The 23746-nt window shown below is 43.9% G+C and overlaps 1 protein-coding gene across 2 annotated transcripts; it reads left to right on the top strand.

The window, feature by feature from the left end:
• Positions 1-345: 345 nt before the first annotated feature.
• On the top strand, positions 346-19418 carry LOC125242284 (nonsense-mediated mRNA decay factor SMG8). 2 transcript variants are annotated; one of them, XM_048151048.1, is made up of 14 exons: positions 346-560; positions 900-1195; positions 3854-4069; positions 4398-4650; positions 7097-7234; positions 8772-8846; positions 11060-11217; positions 11747-11950; positions 12915-13075; positions 14489-14705; positions 16665-16793; positions 17912-18122; positions 18941-19042; positions 19185-19418. In XM_048151048.1, exons 1-14 carry the CDS (start codon positions 423-425, stop codon positions 19269-19271), a joined length of 2385 nt encoding a protein of 794 aa, XP_048007005.1. In that variant the 5' UTR covers positions 346-422; the 3' UTR covers positions 19272-19418. The 2 variants fall into 2 exon arrangements, with proteins under 2 accessions (XP_048007005.1, XP_048007006.1); XM_048151049.1 differs by having other exon boundaries at positions 18941-19024; positions 19167-19418.
• Positions 19419-23746: the final 4328 nt, after the last annotated feature.

Below are 23746 nucleotides of genomic sequence, written 5' to 3' on the forward strand. Positions count from 1 at the left end.
CACTGACGTCACCATAAGGGATATGCGGTCGCGAAACTCAAAGCTATGCCAAAGCCAGCTTTATTACAAGCTAATAATGTGTGCGTTTCTGGATTTTGCTATTTTGTACTGCAAATGAAAAAAATATACAAACAAAAAATGTTTGCGTTCAGTTATCGCACTTATTTTTATATTTTTCTAATTTACAAAGTTGTTAAATTAACTTGTTTTCAAATCTTTTATTGCTGATGGGGTGATTGAAATGGTTAATAATTAAATAGCAAATTTTTAATACCTATTTGTAATACCTACACTATGTGGTGAAATTTGCAAATGCAAAACGCTTTGAACTTTTTGTCATTTTCATCTGACGTATTTTGTAAACATTCCTCTCGGATTTTGCATTTTATGTAAAACCGATTTTCACATGATTACTAGCCAAAATGAAGAGCTTTTCGCTATCGGATATACCGGAGTTCTCTAAAAAAGAACGCATAGTGGTCGTAGGGATAATAGGCAAGTCCCCGTATCGGTATCCAAATAAAACTACACCGCTGTTTTCTTCATCGGCCACCGAAGAGGTAATTCTTGATAGTATACATATACTTTGTACTCTAAATCCTGACTACTGATTCTAAGATATGAGTATTACAAGTTACGGATTATTTTCGTTACTGATGTGATGTGTGCAACATAACCTATATGTATTATGGGTAGGTCCACTCCACAGTTCCACACTACCACAACATTTTGATCGTAATCAATTAATTCATTCAAATTTATTAATTGTTTAAACATACATAGTGTTAAACATTATGTTTCCTGCCTTTATGCCTTCAACTCGTATACTAATATTTCTTTCCAACATGCTATGTATAAAATTGGGTGTGTTTGCAATGATTTCTTAACAATTGTTATAGAATGGCATCGAATGTCACTGGGATGAGCGCCACAATACACTGTTTCTCCACGCTGTCTCATACCTGGATACCAAGCAGCTTGCTACCCTCGCAGCCAGTCTCGATGAGAACTCAAACTCCACAGAGACGGATGCCGATGCGTCACACTGGCTCGTGGCGGCTGGAGAGTTGGCAACAGAAGCATGCAAGGCTATGGCACTGATTTTCCATCTGTGCCACATTGTGGTGCTGTCCTCGCCTACTCCGGTGTTTGATCTTGGCTATCTGCAGTTGTTTAAAGCTATTGATGCTTATAGGTGAGTGGACTTTTAATTTGCGCCAGCATGAAAATATTTTCCTATTGTACTGTTTTACAAGCATAGACAATGTGTGGGTTCCCAATTTTTTTTAAAAGTAAATAACTAAAGATGAAATAATAGCCATCTAGACCCCCTGGTTCACCCTGTTGTGGCATATTTTTTTTATGAATAATTCTATTGTGCATAATCGATTTAGTCATAATTGGCTTTGTGCATAAACAGCTATGGCATAGTCAAGTTTAGCATAATCTGTTTAGGCAGATTGTGATTTGTCCGAATATTCTTTGTACATAAATTTGGTGCTCCGAATCATTTTTACGCATAAATTTTATGTGCATAAACTTAGTGTTCCGATTTAATGTTTTGCCGAATTTATTTTGGCATAAACCAGGACCAGATTAAAATTATAAACGTTATTGTTTTATTTTTACTTCACTTTTACCTAGCAGTGCGTTTTTGTTGTGGTCGCAGTTGTAACCTAACCTAACCCACTTTTTCCTAGCGGTAATTTTCTGTTGTGGTCGCAGTTCTAACCTAACCTAACCCACTTTTCCCTAGTGGTGCATTTCTGTTGTGGTCGCAGTTCTAACCTAACCTAACCCATTTTTCCCTAGCGGTCCTTTTCTGTTGAGGTCGCAGTTCTAACCTAACCTAACCCATTTTTCCCTAGCGGTGCGTGTTTGTTGTGGTCGCAGTTTTAACCTTACTTAACCCACTTTTCCCTAGCGGTGCTTTTCTGTAATAGTCGCAGCTCTATGCTAACCTAACCCACTTTTCTGGAGCAGTAAGTATCTGTAGAGTTCGCAATTCTAACCTAGTGTAACCATTTTTCCCTAAAAGCGCATTTCAGCTTAACGAAAAATGTATGCGAAATAAGTTTCGGATAATGGGATGTATGCTAAAAATATTTATGTTCATCCAATTTCTTCCTAATGACACTCGGCCTCAATAATAGTAGGCCAATTTTCAGACAAAATAATATTCGAAATATCGTGAATTATACCAAACAATGTTTATGCTACATTAACATTCGGCAAAAATCGATTATGCCAAATCTGTTATGACAAAAGCGTTTCGGACAAATAAAGTTATGCCACATAGAGGGAACCCAGACCCCCTATCCCCATTACAGCAAAAATACGCAAAGCAAAAAATTTACATGTGCATGTAAAATTGTGTGTCAAAATGTGGTGAAGTTGATGACGATGAAATAAATAATAAATAAATACATAATATTGTCTTCGGTTACCGCGATAGTTACTCATGAAATAAAACTATTAGGGATGTATTTTAAATTCATTATACGCGATTTAATCCGTTTCCATAGTTTTATTTCATAAATAAATACATATTGGGGACACCTTACAAAGCTTGTACTATGAGTGCTAAGCGACGATATACACCGTGTCCAATAAGTCCGAATACTCACACTTTACCTCAGTTCTAAAGATATAGGGATCACAGGCCATCAAATTCTTATTTAAACTAAAGAGTATATTCCTCTTAATAAAATACAAGCACAAAGTACATTTCCGAAGTGTCTAAGAAAAACAAAGAGGTAAAGTGCCAACAAAATACTTGCTCGGCACGCAGGTGACGAGTTATTTTTTATAAGGAGAATCTGTATGTGATAAAACAGACGCCACGTGTCCAAAATAAACTATTATGGGTACCGAGGATAGATAACGTTCCGAGCAACTAGAAAAATGTGCCTAGGTTCCAGAGCTCACCATCGGCCCAGGTGTGGGATGCAGTATGTAAGCGAGGTAAACTACCTTCAGTACTTACAGATAAAAGCGTTAAAATCAACGTTTTTTTCTTTAAAACCAAGGTTTTGGAGAAAAAATGCCTTAAAGTTAAAAAGGATGCTTGGGAATGAGTATCATGTGTCCCAACAAGACGCACCTCCAGCACATTCGGCAAATGGTATTCTAGCGTAGTTTCAGACTAATTTGGCAGTTTTTTATCCGAAACATGAGTGGCCACCCAGGCCTCCAGGTTTAGGCGTATTAGACTATTTTGTATGGTCATACATGCTTTGAAGACTAAATTTTTATAAAATCATAAACCTAGATCATTTCAAAAAGGTTATCGAGAGTATTTGGGATGAAATGTGAAGAAAACGGTGCGTGCCGCGTGTGATCCGTTTGAGAAGCGTTTGAGGCTGGTAAACAAGTTAATGCTGGAGTTATTCCAAAACATTTGTTGTGAATGTAGTAAATAAGAGTGCCATTCATAAAATATAATAATAATGTAGTAACTATTTGTTCATTTTGTTTTATTGGCTATTTGTGCTGTATTCAAACTTATTGGACACGGTGTACATACTTAAATAGATAAATACGTACTTATATACATAGAAAACATCCATGACTTAGGAACAAATATCTGTGCTCATCACACAAATAAATGCCCTTACGGGGATTCGAACCCAGGACCGCGGCTTAGCAGGCAGGGTCATTACCGACTGAGCCAGACCGGTCGTAAATGTATGTGTACTTGGTTAATGGACAACAATATGCCTTGAAATTTGCTACAAAGCCAGAGAAATTATTTGCTTGGCATTTACCATAGTTTTGTAACATTTTAGTAGAAATTAATTGACCTGTATAAATCCATTTTGCTCATGACATATAATTTGACCTCCTCAATTAGGACCGAGCTGACCACTCGCACCTCCGCCGCAGTATCCTCTCTCGGTGGCGCCTGGGAGGCCCATGGGCGTTCGTGCTGCCCGCGCCTCCTCTTCCACTTCCGCAGGGCTCCAAGGGCTCTGGCACGCAATCCTGCTGGGTTGAAGCGGCTTGAGCATGCGGTGGAGGACCAGTTGTACTTTATATTGAGGAAAGCGCGGATTATCACTAATGTATGGTGAGTAAATTCAAGATATGACTGTGTTTTTTCTTTTGATTGAAAATGATCTCTTTCCAAAAACATTTGTATTTAGCCCAAATTTACAGAGTACCCTATACACAATATAGTATTATATTTAGCATCCCTGTTTTCATACACTTGGCTGAGTAAATCCTATATCAACATCTTTGACGTCGTTGTATGAGCCGTAATTATTGATTCTTTCAACTTTATTATAAAGAGTCCCATAAGAACTGTTCTGTATGACCGTAATGTTCAAAGTATACTTAAACATCTAAGTAAAACCGTAGGTATATCTTATTCATTATCCCCCTTTTGTCTACAGCGCCAAATCCCTCTTCGCCATCCCGAAAAATGAAGAGTTCGTCTACATGAGCGCGGACGAAGCCCCCTGCGCGCGGGACGTTAGCGCCCTCGTGCGGGGGCTCGTGCGGCGCTGCGCCGGCGTCGAACCTGTGGACACAAGATCTGAGAGAGGGGGGCTAAGGCAGTTTATACAGGGACACGTGGATTTGGCTTTTGGAGAGGGATTTGATGATAATGTCGGGAAGTATGCTATGAGCACTTCTTTCTTTGAGGTGAGTTGAGATTTTGATGTCCTACCTACTCATAAATGATAAAGATAATTGATTTTTCAAGTAGGTATATTACAATGCGTTTACGAACGTTAAATAAAGCTAAGCCGGCTCTAATCCTATGTCTCAGCTTACGGCCTAGCCACGTCAATGGTCTAAGGCGGCGAGCGGGGCGGCTGGGCTGCGCGGGAAACGCGCGCGGGCGCTAGCCATGCCACGTACTTTTAGAAGCGGCGGCAGGGCCTAGGAGCGGCCAGAACGTTTTCATATTTAAAAACATGTTTTTTACTGTCGAATATGACTCTAAAGTGCATAGAATGCTTTAATTAGTCAATTACGTCTTGTACAAGAGAATATGTGTGATGACTAAGTACATGGAATTTATTTTATGGCTAGTTAAATGATACTTAATATAAATAAACACTTAGAAAAAAATTAACAGTAAATACGAATAAATACTATACAAAAATATGTTTGAAAACATTATTACATACTACATACCTACGCGAAAGTACAATTCAATTTTCATTAAATAAAGGTTTCGGGTTCAAGACACTCATAATAAAAACAATAGTACATTACTACAGAGTCTTCGGCCGGCAACCCCATTTCCCGCCGAGGTATGTATAGTGCTTTTCTCAAGCATGGTATGAAATAAATAAAGTCTACTGAAAATAGTAACTTTGGATGGCTGTATCTCCTAAACGGTGCGTCGTAGCGCAAAAATAATCGAATTTTCGTTCCCCTTTGATACCCCGTATACGCCTATAAAAAACCCAAAATCAAATATTGTCTAGGGCCCGTACCAGTTGCAGTCGGCACGTCTATAAAGCCCCTTATAGTTTTTTTTTAATTGGCTAAATACCTGGATGTTATGTCACAATTATCTGTGTTTGGAAATTAAAAAAGAAGACTTTGCCGGCTTTGGCCTGCAAGGTTTGTATTAAATTCCGTTATCTATCAATCGTCCTAGCCCGCACCTGCAACGTCATACTTTGCTGCCAATTATAAGGCACATAACATCAATATTTCATACCATGTTTAAAAAAAAAATTTTGTTTCGCGCGGAATCGCTAGCCCCATCTAGCCGCCTAGGCCGGTCGCGCCGCTGTAATGTCGTGGCGGTGCGGGCGCGGCGCGCTACAGTTGTTTGAGTCGCGCGCGCCGCCGCCGCTCCCGCGGGTAGGCGCGCGATTTCGAACAGCGGCAAGGTCGTGGCATGCCTCGCGCGCGCTGCGTGAACCGCTTGCCGCTGCCGCGCGCGATTTCGAACAGCGGCAAGGTATAAGTAAAATAAGTTATTATATTATATTATTAATTACAACATTAATTAATAAATTACAATTTATCATGCATTGGTAGACTAAAAAATTCGTCATACGAGTAGAATAACTCTTGCGCGCGACCTGCGCTGTTTTTGTTTTTGTGACTTACCGCTTGCGAGTTTGTGCTGCGGCGACCAAAGAGTCGCCTTAGACCATTGTCGTGGCTAGGCCGTTATAGAAGATTTCAGTCCCCCCTCAGTTGGAGGAGAATTATATATAGTATCCACTATGGGACCGGCGTGAGCCATAGGCAACTAAACTTAAGGCTCTGGTCTTACCAAGAGCGTGTAAGCGATGAGGTATCGGTGTAAGGTGTTCCCAATATTTATTTATTATATGGTATGAGTGATTCCACCAAAAGCGAGGCAACAATTAGCTATCGGCGATAGACGCAAACAAAAGATAGTCTCTCTCGTGTGTAAAAAAGAGAACATGCGAGTCGCGCAGCGACAAACTATAAAATATCATCACGTCTCTCTTATTTACACGTGAGCTATACTATCTTTTGTTCGTTTCACTATCGCCACAGATCCACTTAGGCCCAAATTAAGCAAAGATTGTACCTACTACGGGTGCTAACCGACGATATACATACTTAAATAGATGAATACATACTTATTGTTTGAGCCGTAACCCAAACATTAAATAAAACAGGTAGATTAAATATTTACCATTTTTTAATGTATTTTAAATACAATAGGTTCTAGTCTAGGACACGTAACGGAGAGAGATTTTGGTTAGAAAAGAATGGGCGCTGGTGCCGAGCACCTTGCTTTTATAGTGACGCTAAGGGGAAACTTGGCGCTTCAGTCTTCATTCTTATGCATGTCAAGGCGCTGGCCGCCGCTCATTGGATCAGCGGGGTGACCAGAGCTGTTGGCTGTCCTGGACAGTTTTGCCAGTCATGGCGTTAACACTTATATACATAGAAAACATCCATGACTCATGAACAAATATCTGTGCTCATCACACAAATGAATGCCCTTACCGGAATTCGAACCCAGGACCGTGGCTTAGCAGGCAGGGTCACTACCGACCGAGCCAGACCGGTCATCAGATCATAGGATTTTTTTTTCCATTTTTCTTGTATAAAAATTGTAACATACATTTTACGCTTTGTCCAGCTTCCGGCAGCGTCGACGTGGCGCGCCGCAGCGCAGGCGTTAGCGCCGCTGTACCTGGAGTCGCCGGCGGTCGAGGGCGGAGCCCTACACGACTCGCTCGCTACTGATGTACGGTTCTCGCACGCGAGGTGTGCTAAGGTAAGAGTGTAATCTAATAATAATTTCTAAAAAACTATAAACGGTGAAATAAACAGTACCAGCCGTATTTTGCATAGTGACTTTTGAGGTTCATAATGAACAACTTTGGCTATGGGATCAGTTCTGAAATCGCGAAAAAAATTGGCTATTCCACACATTCCGACTGACGTGATGCGGATGCCGCTCATTTCTATGGAACAGTCAATTTTTTTTTCGCGATATCAGTTGATTCTAGGGTTGTAAATAGAAAAAAAACCAAATGTTTTTTTTTCAGAATTGTAAAAAAAAAAACATGAAAAAAAACCGAGCACCTTGGTTTTTTTTCAGATTAACAAATAATACGACAATAACGGTTTTTCGTGAGTTGTAACGTGTTTCAATAACAATAACGTAAATTTTAATTCAATTAACATTAAGTATACAAACGTTTATTGGGGAATCCCCGATGCTGCGTGTAGCGTGGAGAGGCGGTGGTGTTGCCAACAGTAAAAAGTGATAACTACCAACTACAGATTTCGTAAATGTTACTTTTATAAGACCAGAAATTAAAGTTATTTGATTAAATTCGTTTAATAGTTAACATTAAGTCTAAAAAACCGTATAAAAGTATTAACTACTTTCAGATTTTGAGATTTCGTACTTTAGAAAAAAAAACATACTCCAGAAAAAAACTGTTTTTTTCACGGTTTTTTTTTCAAGCCAGAAAAAAAACCGTTTTTTTTGCAACCCTAGTTGGTACCATAATCAAAGTTGTTCATTACGACCTCAAAAGTCACCATGAGAAGTTTGACCGGTCCTTTTTATTTCATCATGTATGTGTTTTAAATAAGGAAGCTAGCGAGCAAGCGCTGGTCTCCCAGCGGTAAGAGCGTGAGACTTCCAATCCGGAGGTCGCGGGTTCGAACCCCGGCTCGTACCAATGAGTTTTTCGGAACTTATGTGCGAAATGTCATTTGATATTTGCCAGTCGCTTTTCGGTGAAGGAAAGCATCGTGAGGAAACCGGACTAATTCCAATAAGGCCTATTACCCTTCGGGTTGTAAAGTCAGATGGCAGTTGCTTTGGTAAAACTAGTGTCTATGCCAAATCTTGGGATTAGTTGTCAGAGCGGACCCCAGGCTCCGGCGAATGCCGGGATAACGCAAGGAAGATGATGATGATGATGTATGTTTTTTAGATCAAAATCTTTAGGTACTTTTTGTAAGCCTTGTAGCGCAAATACGAAGTAATAATTAGGCACTGGTCCCACCACGAGCTAGTAAGCTATGAGCCATCGGCTATAAAAACGAACAAAAGATAAGCACTCCCGTGCAAATAAAAGAGACACGGCGATTTTGATAGCTCACCGCTGGGCGAGTAACTATAAACATCGCCGTGTCTCTTTTATTTACACGGGACTGATTATCTTTTGTTAGTTTTAATAGCCGATAGCTCATAGCTTACTAGCTCGCGGTGGGACCAGTGCCTTAGGTATTGCTTTGACTACATCTATTATTTATTAATTTGGTGTGTATTAACTAGCTAGTGTTTGTTGTAGGTGTTGCCCATAGCGCAAGCTTCATATGCCGAGGGTCTTCCAGCGCATTACTCCAGTCAACATCACGCGCATAAGGCAAGTTACATTTTCATATTACTTGTTATATTTCTTTTTTAATTCGCAAAACATGACAATCTTCTTATTCCTCGGCTCCTCATGGCTTAGGGTCGCGACCACATTTATTTACTTATTCATAATAAACAATTACACTTATGCTGTACAATTAATGCGCCAAACGGGAATAACCAGTTTGTTGGCGCTGCGCTCAGTTCTAACTTTAATCCTTACTGGTTGATAGGTAACTGTTTACATGTTGTGTCTTATGTGAATACTATTGTTAGTAGAGATAAAGCATGCAACTATGTTAGGACTATATTTTGAACTAAAGTGTTTATAGCTACTAATACCTATTAGTTACATATTTCGCTTAAAGTTATTAATTTATTAACTATCTGGTTGATAGGTAACATGATGCCGTTATTTTGCGCAACAAAGCTCTCCATTGAGCACGGTCTTCTGCAGTCCTAATAATGGCGCCTGTGTCAATCCCTGGCAGGCTTAACGCTGTCCACCCAGCGGGTTGGTGGATGGCCACCAACCACAACCTCGTAGCGCCCGCCATACAAATTTTTTGCTAGGAAATTTTGATTCTCATTGTACTTGAGATTGAATTCGATTTCATTTGTTCGAAAAATTTTAGAAACAAAAGAAATTATATTTTATTTGTTTATATAAAAGTTAAAATTCCATTGAAACCATTATGTACTTTAGCAAGTACATTGGGCGCCACGAGGATATTACGTTTCTCAAACATTTCCGGCTTGGAACACCACAATAAATTCATACGGGCCAATTTTTTTAAAGTTGTCCACCCCACCTTTTTTAGGATTTGGAATTTTTTATGTGGTTTTCAGAATCGCGAGCTCTTTCAATTCTAATAGGAGAAAAAAGTGTTCCAAGGTTTTTTTCCCATTCCGTTACCATTTTTTCATACATTTTGTATGGCGGTAACCGAATGGAAGGTTCGAAAAAATGTATGGAAATCTTGAGACATTTTTTTTTTCTCCTATCAGGATCGAAAGACCTCGCGATTCTGAGTATGAATCGCGTAAAAAATACCCATGTTACAAAAAAAGTGGGTGGACAACTTTGAAAAAAAAAATGGCCCACATATTTCAACTCAGCAGGTCCAGTTTCACGTAAATAGCCGGGTCAACACAGAGCGAAGCACGTCACGGAATTTCCTCGCGCGGCAAACGGGCTATGTAGAGTGTAACGTGCCTCGGCCGAGGCAAGGCGCGCTTTGTGTCTCAGCCTTAGCACGTCTACATCGGCGCAAGCACATTGCATCGTGATGTGCCTCGCTCTGTGTGGACCCGGCTAATAGGCTACTTGCCTCCTAGTCAAATCAGCTTATTTTTAAGAACTGTCAAAACGAATTTTGACGACTTGCTAATAGGCTAGTTTCCTATACTTAAAATAAAATATTTTATGCAGTGCACGAAATAAAACACTACGTAATTAGAAGAATAATATGGACAGTAGCTGTTTTTAAACATAATTTCTATTTAATAAGTCAAAGAGAAAGATATAAAGTAAATGAATTGACCGTGACGTCACTCCTCAGTATTTCATAGTAATTCCATATTAGCAAATCGTTTTGACAGTTCATAAAAAGAAGCTGATTTGACTAGTACGAAACTCAAACTAGCCTATATGGAATTTATACAGGGTGGGGCCTGTAACAAAAGCAAAAAATCAAACTGTAGGCTACACTCCTTAAACTGACCAACATTTGTTCAGTGACTTTTAAAAATTATGAAGTCTTTAAATTTTTAATTTTTCATACAAAATAAATATTAGCTTCAATGTACGCCATTATTGTTGTCATTGACGTTGTCTGTCACACTTTAGACTTATTAGAATTCGCAATACATTACCTCTTAGAAAAAAACTTTCAAGGGTGATAAAATTCAGAATACAAGTTATTTTTAAAAGTCGCTGAACAAATGTTGATCAGTATAAGGAGAATAGCCTACAGTTTAATTTTTTGCTTTTGTTACAGGCCCCACTCTGTATGAAATCGAATTTAGTGACGTCACGGTGAACTCAGTTACTTTATATATTTCTAACTGATTTATTAAATAGAAATCGGATTTAAAAATAACTTCTGTCCATGTTTTCTTATAATTATCTGATGATTTATTTTGTGCGTGGTATAAAATATTTTATTTTAACTACAGTCAAGTTCCTTATAATGAAACGTCTATAATTTTGATATGACACAGGTGAGCGTAGCACTAGGCGTGCTGCACACGATGGCCCGCGGGCCCGTGGCAGGGGCGGCCGAGGCGCGGCTGCGGGCCGCCTGCACGGCCGCCTGGCGCTCGCGCTCCCTGTGCGAGGCGCCCTCGCTCACCGCGCACCCCTGCGTGCACCCCGAGCAGTGAGTATACCCTGACACGCCACTCCAGGTGTACCACACTAGGGCCCGCGGCCGTGGCAGGGGCGGCCGAGGCGCGGCATCCACGCCGAGCAGTAATACAGACACTAGCAAATGTGTGCAACCGGTCAAGGTGCTCACAAATTTCTAAACACGTTAAATTGTCACTGAACATTCGAGCAACACGAAAAGCAGCTGGCATTCGCACTTTTTCCCCTCTGACTTGCCCGTACACAAAATAGATCGGGGCGTGCAAGAGACATCTCATGACGTATATCAATTCAATAAGTAAAATAGTCGTCATTACAGCTTCGATTTTGTTTGTAGGTAGTAAGTGAGGCTGTGTGTTTACGTTCGCCCCGCAAAAATGACAGAAATGTTAGTAGGGCACCGCTTCGACTTGTCGGAATTAGAACCCAATGTTACTTGAAACACTAAACTTAAAACTGACATCAAAATTTAGTCTTAACACTTTTATAGGCACCTGAAGTTCTCATTTCAGCCATTTTTTTTTTCTATATTATTTTTATAGTGACAACACGAAAGAGCACTCATCAGGCGTCCGCTACATCAGCGCGTGCAACTGCGGGCGCAGCAAGTGCTCCCGAGACGACCCGTACACCGTGAAAGCGGCCAACTGTACCTTTTACACCACCGCGGCTATCGAGTGCGGAGTCTGCAGCACTCTGACGTCTGTGGCGTTCCCTGTGTTCACGCCATCGACGCCCACCTACAGGTATCACACTAGTAGGGGTTTCTATTTATAGGGCGAGCGGCCGACGGTAACTTCTACACCACCGCGGCCACCGAGTGCGGAGTCTGCAACACTCTGACGTCTGTGGCGTTCCCTGTGTTCACGCCATCGGCGCCTATCTACAGGTATCACACTAGTAGAGGTTTCTATTTATAGGGCGAGCGGCCGACGGTAACTTCTACACCACCGCGGCCACCGAGTGCGGAGTCTGCAACACTCTGACGTCTGTGGCGTTCCCTGTGTTCACGCCATCGACGCCACCTACAGGTATCACAGTAGGGTTTGTCTATTTATAGTGAGAGCAGTCAACTGTTGTTGCTTTTCTATTTACAATAACAACACAAAAGCACTCGTTAAGCTTTGACATTTCACGTCTTTACCTACAGATATCATATTAGTAGGGTTTTTCACAATACAAATGAGCCCTCATCATCAGGTATCCGCTAAGTCAGTGCGTGCAAATGAAGATGGATCATCCCTAGAGTTTGTTTACTGTTTTCCAGTGCACGTTTACCTACAATAGCGATGACTACTACATAAAAAAATGGCATTCTGTTTAGTCCGTCAATTAGATCGTCCAAAAATATTGAACACATATTTTTCGCTTTTTCTAATTAATGAAAAAATACAAAGATATAGAGCATCAACGTTCCGGAGTGGGGGCTTGTGACGTCACTTCTAAGTAAAAATTGTACCAAGACGTGACGTCACGGGAAACTTCAACGCACTGTACCGTCGTCATTTTTCGTTTACGAGAAAAAATTAAAAATACGTGTCTAAAATTCTTTGATAATCTAACTGACGGACTAATTAGTTTTTTTAGTCGTCTCGCCTATTTAACGGCTTGACTTTTTCTCTGGCACAGAATTAAAAAAACGCAAACACTTATAAGACCACAATATATGCACCGTAAGCAAACACCATCATTCAACACATTTTTGTTCAGGGCTGCGTCAGTGAAAGCGGGTTCTCAAGAGGCGGACCCTGAACCCCGGGCCTCGGACGGCAACTCAGGCTGCTCAGGATGGTCGGCAGGCGACGCGCTATCGCCTGGCTCAGGGGAAGAAGATCCTGGCCCGCAGTACTTAGTGCCCGTTCGGGATAATGGTAAGCGAGTCGAGGGCTAGTTGGCTAAGGAAATTTATTATAAATAAGTTTTTTGCAAAAATGACATTTTTGGCACAAGCTTTTATCGCCGACTGTTCCTTTCTTTCAACAGTCATCTACTGCTCTCCGAGACGTTTTTAAATACCCCTTACTCGATGGGGATACGACGTTTCATGACAGAGTGCCTATGACCACCTTTCTGCTCCATCATCAGATCAGCTCCATGATACCATAATATTGTGTGCAAAATTTCAGCTCAATCGGAAACCGGGAAGTTGGTCAAATTTAAGCTAAATTTTACGTTTTGACCCAAACTAACATACTAAAAAGCTTGTAAAAATATACTAAACTTTGATTAATAGGCGGTTTTTTTTTTTTTTTTGAAAACGAAAACTCGGCACGCTGTTAGGTGTGTGTGGACCTGTGTAGGGAAATATAAACTCAAGCTTCCCAAACTTGTAGTTTCCCAACAGAAGATTACTAATTACATAGTAAGGCTTGAGTCTCTGAAAGCAGGGGTTGTAATTGGTCTATTCTATTCTATTCTAATTGGTCACCGAACAGAACGACTTACTACTGATTGCTCTCTAGAAATTCCTACTATTCTCGTGACTTGCGTATACTTGTAAGGTAACAATGTTTGCATTATTAATTAGAGTGTCCACTGGTTATATATGGCACGCACAGATGTCATATATACCATAGATCAAGCAAACGTATCTACTTAGCGTGTCAAATGAACTCAGTGAAATCCACTGAGTTGTCCATTTTTGTAAGTTGAAGTCAACCAAAACATAAAAAATGCCTCGTTACGTGATATTCAATTGCAACAACACAAAAATTATGAACAATCAAGAGCCTGAGACATATTTAAAATTACAGGCAAGAATCAACTTCAGTACAAAATTTGACACGCTCGGCCTCTATACAAATATATGAATTTGTTTCTTCTATCTAAATTAAGTTCTGTGAGTGCACGCGTGTTCAGTGGATACAAGTAAGTGGAAGTCAACTTAATAGTCTAATAATGGAAAAAATGGATCAGTTACAATTGCCTCCCAGTCGTAATTTGCCTCGCTGTACTTTATAGAATAGGAATAGAAATCATTTAATATTTGTGACAAGTGACAACAGAAATTATTTACACATAACACAAAAAGATAGGTACATACATAATATTTGCCATTTATGTATTATGTATGTATGTATGTAATGGAGTGGAGAGCTTTGGTGCGGAAAATAACGACCTCATGTGGTTGCGACCCTCAGCCATGAGGAACCGAGGAAGAAGAAGAAGAAGAAGAAGTATGTAAAAACTCTTGTAAAGAACACAACACATAAGCACCTTGTCCGTCTCAAATTATGACAGCAAGCAGCTGTAACATAATCAACACTAAAATGCAACTCTTCCAGAGAAAGTGATAACCCGACAGCCTTCAACCACGGAGTACCTCCCCGGCATGCTGCACACAGCCTCCCCCCCAGGGTTACTACCAGCCTTCTCCTCCTGGTCACTCGTCTGCCTCGGGGCTTCGTCTCTGTACTCGCACAGCCTGGGCCTGCCCGAGCACCTGCAGCCGGGGCTGCTGCCGCACACCAACTACCTGCTGCCGTGGGACGCCAGAGTGCGGTCAGTGTCATACAGTCCTGTACTCCTGGTCGCTAGTGTCCGCCCGAGGGGCCTCCTCGCTGTACTCGCACAGCCTGGGCCTGCCCGAGCACCTGCAGCCGGGGCTGCTGCCGCACACCAACTACCTGCTGCCGTGGGACGCCAGAGTGCGGTCAGTGTCATACAGTCCTGTACTCCTGGTCGCTAGTGTCCGCCCGAGGGGCCTCCTCGCTGTACTCGCACAGTCTGGGCCTGCCCGAGCACCTGCAGCCGGGGCTGCTGCCGCACACCAACTACCTGCTGCCGTGGGACGCCAGAGTGCGAGTGTCATACAGTCCTGTACTCCTGGTCGCTAGTGTCCGCCCGAGGGGCCTCCTCGCTGTACTCGCACAGCCTGGGCCTGCCCGAGCACCTGCAGCCGGGGCTGCTGCCGCACACCAACTACCTGCTGCCGTGGGACGCCAGAGTGCGGTCAGTGTCATACAGTCCTGTACTCCTGGTCGCTAGTGTCCGCCCGAGGGGCCTCCTCGCTGTACTCGCACAGTCTGGGCCTGCCCGAGCACCTGCAGCCGGGGCTGCTGCCGCACACCAACTACCTGCTGCCGTGGGACGCCAGAGTGCGGTCAGTGTCATACAGTCCTGTACTCCTGGTCGCTAGTTTGCTTATTTACTCGTATGTGGTTAACGCCTGATAACAAATTTCAAGTTTTTTAACCTACCTGCATACATATCAGTAGGCCTAGCACATGATTGCCGCGGGAGTATGTCGCCGCGAGATAGATGACACGTCTTCTTCTAACTGTATTAATAGCATAAGGACGGGTAGTCTATCTCGCGGCGACATACTATCGAGGCAATCATGTGCTAACCCTGCAGGTGTTTTTGACAAGAACGACACTCGTCTTTACAGTTCACCTAAAATTATGCGTCTCGATCAGTAGATCGGTCATCGCGCATTTTTGCATGAGTTTACAACCATCAAGGCACATCTATAGATTTGTGTTATAATCTCACAGGATATTGCAAGATTTTTCTTATATATCGATGTGTCCGTTCACAGCGTCATCCGTAGACCAATACCAAAGAGGATCGAGTATTCTAGAGAGTTACTGTCAAAGTAAAATGTGTAATCACAGTGCATAGACTGCCATCTCTTGACACAGGCTTAAAACTTTTAAACCTTAGTTTTGACAATTTGGACCATATTCTTAGCTTGATATGTTTTAAAATGTCAAATATTAATATTAGCACCATCTAGCTGAGCGTACCCCAAAGGTGTAATGCCATCTAGGCCACCGTGCCTTTTTCTATATGGTACTAAGGTACGTTTTTAGGGTTCCGTAGTCAACTAGGAACCCTTATAGTTTCGCCATGTCTGTCTGTCCGTCCGTCCGTCCGTCCGTCCGCGGATAATCTCAGTAACCGTTAGCACTAGAAAGCTGAAATTTGGCACCAATATGTATATCAATCACGCCAACAAAGTGCAAAAATAAAAAATGGAAAAAAATGTTTTATTAGGGTACCCCCCCTACATGTAAAGTGGAGGCTGATATTTTTTTTCATTCCAACCCCAATGTGTGATATATTTTTGGATAGGTATTTAAAAATGAATAAGGGTTTACTAAGATCGTTTTTTGATAATATTAATATTTTCGGAAATAATCGCTCCTAAAGGAAAAAAAGTGCGTCCCCCCCCCTCTAACTTTTGAACCATATGTTTAAAAAATATGAAAAAAATCACAAAAGTAGAACTTGATAAAGACTTTCTAGGAAAATTGTTTTGAACTTGATAGGTTCAGTTTTTGAGAAAAATATGGAAAACTACGGAACCCTACACTGAGCGTGGCCCGACACGCTCTTGGCCGGTTTTTTTTCTTAGACTTTATCTGTCTATACGGAGTTATATATGTCTTTGCCAATACCTACCAATGATTGCGTTTTCAATCCTAAGTTCTTTGACAGTGCGTGTTTGTGTTACAGTATGGAGCAAGTAAGCGCGTGGCGAGCTGCGCAAGCGTCAGCCCGTGGTCGTGGCAAAGCCACAGCACCTCACCACCTCACCGTCAAGATATTCCTGGGATTCGAGTACGAATGCCCAAGAGGACACAGGTAAAATTATAACCTCAATGTAAATGTATATTTAAACAACACCTCTAAACTTTTAACTCAAGAGAAGGCCCACCGCAGGAGAAGTTGAACCGGTTAGAAATTTTACCACAGAATATATAATATAAAAGTTCAAGTACAGAAGGCTCACTGTTAACGATATGTCAACGGACTGCAACTCACGTTGTGTCCCTGACGCCACTCGTAAAAGATGATCGTTCGAAGTTGATGTTCACTAATCATTTTCACAAACAAAGCAAATCCTCACCAGCGCGCCTTTATATACCCTTGAGATGATAGCTTCGAGAACCTTCTACAATATTTTTACGTATCCCAGATCAATACTAAATATTTCGGAAAATTCTAGTAATTTACAATTTCTTGTGCAATATTTTTCCGCCGACCTAATATAAAAGTACAAGTACAGAAGGCTCACTGTCAACGATATGTCAACGGACTGCATGCGACTTTGAGTTCTGTTGCGCAGCGAGAAGGCTTATCAAACTTTATGGGCCGGGAACTCGCACCCGCCGGAATGTATGAAAGAAGCGCGGAGTGAGCCGCCCCTGGTTTTACTTATCATTAGATGTGACTAGTCCGATCCTAGTCACATCTCCGATCCGCCAATGCTGATCAATTTTCTCTCAGAAGAAGTGTTGTTCTCGGGTGGTGACACGCGGCAGTCAATATCGTAATGACAAGTAAACTACTCTCAAAATTCCCGGGGAATATACCGTTCTGAATTAAGTCAACTATAATCTTATAATTTTCTGGGCGTTCTTTAGTTGAAATATTTGACACCTGTTACTTAAGTGCGTTTTCACATTGTCCGATTCGATATCGGATGTCGGAAGGATTTCAAAGGCAAAAATTAAAGATGGCGGCTAAAATGTATGGGATATCGGTCCTACATCTGATATCGGATGGGATAATGTGAAAATGCACTAAGGGAATAAGTGACTAAAAGACAGTGGCGGGGCGTGAACATTTTCGTTGGTAAAGCCGGAGGGGTTTTTGGTATGGACTTCTACAGATACTAGAGAATTTTAGGGAACCCGTTGGGAATGGAGTTGTCGACGCTCCGCCACTGCTAAAATGTCTCAATCATTGTATCGTTCCAGGTTCATGATGTCCTCTCCCGACACCGTAGTGAACGGCGGCGGCGGCGCCTGCGGCCGCGACGCCGGCGCCGCGGGCGCGCGCCTCGCCGCCTCCGACATGCCTTTATACGCGCCTTGTCTATGTCGTGGGACTAATACTATGTTGGCACAACTTATGAGAGTACATGTTGTCACTCCGAAGGCTCCGGTGCATGTCACGTTGGATCCTAAGGTTAGTGTCATGATGTTAATTTTGAATGCCATATTATAGTATGAATTTTCTGAGATGAACTTTTCGGTTTTGCCCTAATCTGTTAAACAAAGGCCTTTGTTTCTATTATTCGCCGCGGTTAGCTCCCGTTTCCACAGCACGTGCCAAAGTCTCAGTGTAGTTAAAAAGCAACTATCATGATAGCAATAAGGTTCAAATTTATTAAACAGTTTGCAGTGTGCAGGTAACTTTTTTTGAAGATGATTATGATGATTATACTCATATTAGCATATACGTATGGAGAAATAAAGCATATAGACGCCTCCGATATGCCGCTATACGCGTCTTTTCAGTCGATAAAAGTTCAAGTTAGCCCTAAGGTCCTAAGTTTAGCGTTAGTATTATTGTTTTCCCCTCACTAGCTCGGAAACACGTGTTTTGTCCTTTAATACCAGCAGGTAAAAATGAATTGTATCCACTAGTGGATAAAGTAATTTGACCTTGAATAGAGGTAAATTTTCTGCTTCAAAATTGATATAAGTGGGTTAATCTAGTGATGAAGATGTTTTACCACCTGTGGAACTAACGGAAGCAGTGATAAACGTGTTTTTTGCGTTGTAATTTCCTCGCTATAGTGAGGGGAAAAGTTTTGTGTTACACACGAGTGCAAATGTATTTTACTACTCGTGTATTGAAAAACTCGCAAGCTCAGGATTGTATTCTCAAATTCTTTCGCTTGCTCGTTTTTCAATTCCACACTCGGCGTTAAAATACAACTTTGCACTCTTGTATAACAAATAACTATTAACAATCATCGAATTGTACCTGTTTTATTCCAGGTCCAACCAGTAACAGGGGGGCCGATCTTCGTCCCCGAGCCGGCCGGGTCGGAGCCCATCGAGCTGTCGGGGTCCGCGTACTGGGTGCTGCGGCTCCCGTACATATACGCCGACGAGCGCGGCGCCCTGCCGCGGCCTCGCCAGGCCTCGGGGCTGCTGCTGGCGCCGCTGCTCGGCCTCCGCGAGTAGCGCAGGTGACACATGTAGCGCAGGTGCCACATGCGGGGTGCTGCGGCTCCCGTACATATACGCCGACGAGCGCGGCGCCCTGCCGCGGCCTCGCCAGGCCTCGGGGCTGCTGCTGGCGCCGCTGCTCGGCCTCCGCGAGTAGCGCAGGTGACACATGTAGCGCAGGTGCCACATGCGGGGTGCTGCGGCTCCCGTACATATACGCCGACGAGCGCGGCGCCCTGCCGCGGCCTCGCCAGGCCTCGGGGCTGCTGCTGGCGCCGCTGCTCGGCCTCCGCGAGTAGCGCAGGTGACACATGTAGCGCAGGTGCCACATGCGGGGTGCTGCGGCTCCCGTACATATACGCCGACGAGCGCGGCGCCCTGCCGCGGCCTCGCCAGGCCTCGGGGCTGCTGCTGGCGCCGCTGCTCGGCCTCCGCGAGTAGCGCAGGTGACACATGTAGCGCAGGTGCCACATGCGGGGTGCTGCGGCTCCCGTACATATACGCCGACGAGCGCGGCGCCCTGCCGCGGCCTCGCCAGGCCTCGGGGCTGCTGCTGGCGCCGCTGCTCGGCCTCCGCGAGTAGCGCAGGTGACACATGTAGCGCAGGTGCCACATGCGGGGTGCTGCGGCTCCCGTACATATACGCCGACGAGCGCGGCGCCCTGCCGCGGCCTCGCCAGGCCTCGGGGCTGCTGCTGGCGCCGCTGCTCGGCCTCCGCGAGTAGCGCAGGTGACACATGTAGCGCAGGTGCCACATGCGGGGTGCTGCGGCTCCCGTACATATACGCCGACGAGCGCGGCGCCCTGCCGCGGCCTCGCCAGGCCTCGGGGCTGCTGCTGGCGCCGCTGCTCGGCCTCCGCGAGTAGCGCAGGTGACACATGTAGCGCAGGTGCCACATGCGGGGTGCTGCGGCTCCCGTACATATACGCCGACGAGCGCGGCGCCCTGCCGCGGCCTCGCCAGGCCTCGGGGCTGCTGCTGGCGCCGCTGCTCGGCCTCCGCGAGTAGCGCAGGTGACACATGTAGCGCAGGTGCCACATGCGGGGTGCTGCGGCTCCCGTACATATACGCCGACGAGCGCGGCGCCCTGCCGCGGCCTCGCCAGGCCTCGGGGCTGCTGCTGGCGCCGCTGCTCGGCCTCCGCGAGTAGCGCAGGTGACACATGTAGCGCAGGTGCCACATGCGGGGTGCTGCGGCTCCCGTACATATACGCCGACGAGCGCGGCGCCCTGCCGCGGCCTCGCCAGGCCTCGGGGCTGCTGCTGGCGCCGCTGCTCGGCCTCCGCGAGTAGCGCAGGTGACACATGTAGCGCAGGTGCCACATGCGGGGTGCTGCGGCTCCCGTACATATACGCCGACGAGCGCGGCGCCCTGCCGCGGCCTCGCCAGGCCTCGGGCTGCTGCTGGCGCCGCTGCTCGGCCTCCGCGAGTAGCGCAGGTGACACATGTAGCGCAGGTGCCACATGCGGGGTGCTGCGGCTCCCGTACATATACGCCGACGAGCGCGGCGCCCTGCCGCGGCCTCGCCAGGCCTCGGGGCTGCTGCTGGCGCCGCTGCTCGGCCTCCGCGAGTAGCGCAGGTGACACATGTAGCGCAGGTGCCACATGCGGGGTGCTGCGGCTCCCGTACATATACGCCGACGAGCGCGGCGCCCTGCCGCGGCCTCGCCAGGCCTCGGGGCTGCTGCTGGCGCCGCTGCTCGGCCTCCGCGAGTAGCGCAGGTGACACATGTAGCGCAGGTGCCACATGCGGGGTGCTGCGGCTCCCGTACATATACGCCGACGAGCGCGGCGCCCTGCCGCGGCCTCGCCAGGCCTCGGGGCTGCTGCTGGCGCCGCTGCTCGGCCTCCGCGAGTAGCGCAGGTGACACATGTAGCGCAGGTGCCACATGCGGGGTGCTGCGGCTCCCGTACATATACGCCGACGAGCGCGGCGCCCTGCCGCGGCCTCGCCAGGCCTCGGGGCTGCTGCTGGCGCCGCTGCTCGGCCTCCGCGAGTAGCGCAGGTGACGACTAGTCAGCCCACGATAACTTTGCAACGATTTTGATAGCCCTGCCTCTGTAAGAGTTAAGTAAAACGTCATCATTTATAAATAAATAAAATAAATAAATATTGGGGACACCTTACACAGATCAACTTAGCCCCAAACTTAGCTTGTACTATGGGTGCTAAGCGACGATATACATACTTAAATAGATAAATACATACTTATATACATACAAAACATCCATGACTCAGGAACAAATATCTATGCCCATCACACAAATAAATGCCCTTACCGGGATTCGAACCCATGACCGGGGCTTAGCAGGCAGGGTCACTACCGACTGAGCCAGACCGGCTCGGCTCATTTCATCGAAATTTGACGTTTAAAATGACAATAGCACCGTGAGGCTGTCAAAAATGTTGCAAACTTATCGTGGGCTGACTCTAACACAGGTGACACGGTGAAATAAAAAGAAACGTTCAAACTTTGCACAGTGACTCTTGAGGTCATAATAAACTTTTATTATGGGACCGATGCAGAAATCGCGAAAAAATCAGCCATAGAAATGAGCGACATAATGATAGTAGAAATATATGAATTCTTTTTATCCTCAAAGCTCGGCCACACATACACGTTTTGAGAGCGCAGACGGAGCGTCAGCGGAGCTTTAGCGGTGCGCCGGACGAACGCTGGCGTTGCGCCCAGCGGACGCCGGCGGGAACTAAGGAGAGCAGATTGCGCTAACGCTACGCTATCAAAACGCTTTATGTGTGGCGAAGGCCTTAATCCTTTTTATTTATAGTTCTGTATATACGCTAAGTTTTCTCTAGATTTTACTTAAAATGTTCAAATATCTACAGTCCACACATCAAATTATAGTTAAAATCAGCTCTGTCTATTTAATTATTCATTGTAGTTTTTTGTTACAGAATCAAGAAGTTAAAACAGAAGAAACAATCCAGCGAAGCAGATGTTGCAGCCTATACTGCTAGATCCATGACCTACATTCTAGCGGCAATGGCTGTCTAAGACGAGACACGGGAGGCAAGACTGAATGTAACGTCCCTGGCGTTCATTGGCTACGGAAGAGACTGCTTAGGCAAGTCGTGTGCTTGTTTGTCGCCGAATTGTACGTAACAAAAATAGTTGAGTGCATATACTTCGGCAAGTTATATACAATGGGATTCGCGTTCATGAAGTCTCAAATTTCGGTAATTTGAAGAAATATGTACTGAATAAGAAGAGTGGGAAGGTCAGATGGCAGTCGCTTTCGTAAAACTAGTGCCTACGCCAAATCTTGGGATTAGTTGTCAAAGCGGACCCCTGGCTCCCATGAGCCGCAGCAAATACCGGGATAACGCACGGAGGATGATGATGTACTGAATAAGAAAAAAAACAACTTTATCCCCCATACAATTTTATTGCTAAGGGATTTTGATTCTAAGTGTATTTGAAATTTAGTTCAGTTGCATTTGTTCGAAAAATTGTAGAAACAAAAGAAATGCTACTTTAAATAATTAATTGAAATACGGTTGTACTCACGTTATTATATCGCTATTGCTGCGACATGTACGTGACGTAACGTGACGTGAGTACAACCGTATTTCAATTAATTATTTGAATATGTCTCACGGAAGTTTAACGTGTATAAATGCTACTTTATTTGTTTACATGAAAGTAGAAATTCCATTGCATCCAAATGAACATCTGATTGTACATTGGGCGGCAAGAGGTTATAAATTTAAGTAATTGCATCCAGGTAAGTTTCTCTACTGGAAATTAGACTTTAATATCTTTAAAATTGAGTTCGTATCAACGATTTTGTAAATTGCATACATAGAGAAGATTATAATGTCTTTGCATTGAGCTAGGAGCAACCAAAAGAAAAGGATTATAATTTTGCAGGTTTTTATTGACTGACAAGTTGTGTTTGCCAGACTATAAACAACAAACTTGCCAACATATCATGATCATGACACGCGGTTACAATGCATAAAGATGTGTGTGGCAACTTTGACCGTTATAATCTATTTTATCTTGGTTCCTGACTATCTGTTACCTACTTTATAAAATATGAAATAAAACAATATGCTTGTTCAGTTGTAGTTTTATTGACCTCATATTTTGTTGTTTTATATGGTTAATCACCCTAAACATCGTTTCATTCACTAACGAGCATGGTTTCCATCGTATTGTAATGTTGTTAAAAGTTAATTTGACAAACTTGCGTGCCATTGTGAATGGAACTATAATTATGAGACTATATAGGATACGTTGCCAGTAACTGACCAGGGTTCTATTACTAGGCACCCTATGAACAGAGTTTTTTTTACATACAATTTCTATTAAATGGTCACGTTATGCCAAAATGAATTCTGTTTACCAATATAGTATACAGACAGAGTTCATATTTAGTAAAGTCACTGGCAATTTACTCTATATCCTTTTTGTTTTTGAGACAACCCGATTTTGGGAAATTAAAACTAATTTTAACCATTTAGGTCGTTTAATGTTTATTAGGGCACAAACGGTACAATTTATCTTATAAAATAATGTTATCTGTTAATACAAGAACCAATGAAGATGCCACAAGTTGCTAATGCATTTACATGTACAAAATCGGAACGAAATAACAACTACATC

Source organism: Leguminivora glycinivorella, chromosome 2, assembly GCF_023078275.1.
Source record: "Leguminivora glycinivorella isolate SPB_JAAS2020 chromosome 2, LegGlyc_1.1, whole genome shotgun sequence".
NCBI lineage: Eukaryota > Metazoa > Arthropoda > Insecta > Lepidoptera > Tortricidae > Leguminivora > Leguminivora glycinivorella.

Coding starts and splice junctions, on each gene's coding strand:
- LOC125242284 (XM_048151048.1), top strand. CDS start 423: ATGAAGAGCTTTTCGCTATCGGATATACCGGAGTTCTCTAAAAAAGAA. Junction 4,651..7,096: donor TGAGCACTTCTTTCTTTGAG/GTGAGTTGAGAT, acceptor CGCTTTGTCCAG/CTTCCGGCAGCGTCGACGTG. Junction 18,123..18,940: donor ATGTCACGTTGGATCCTAAG/GTTAGTGTCATG, acceptor GTTTTATTCCAG/GTCCAACCAGTAACAGGGGG.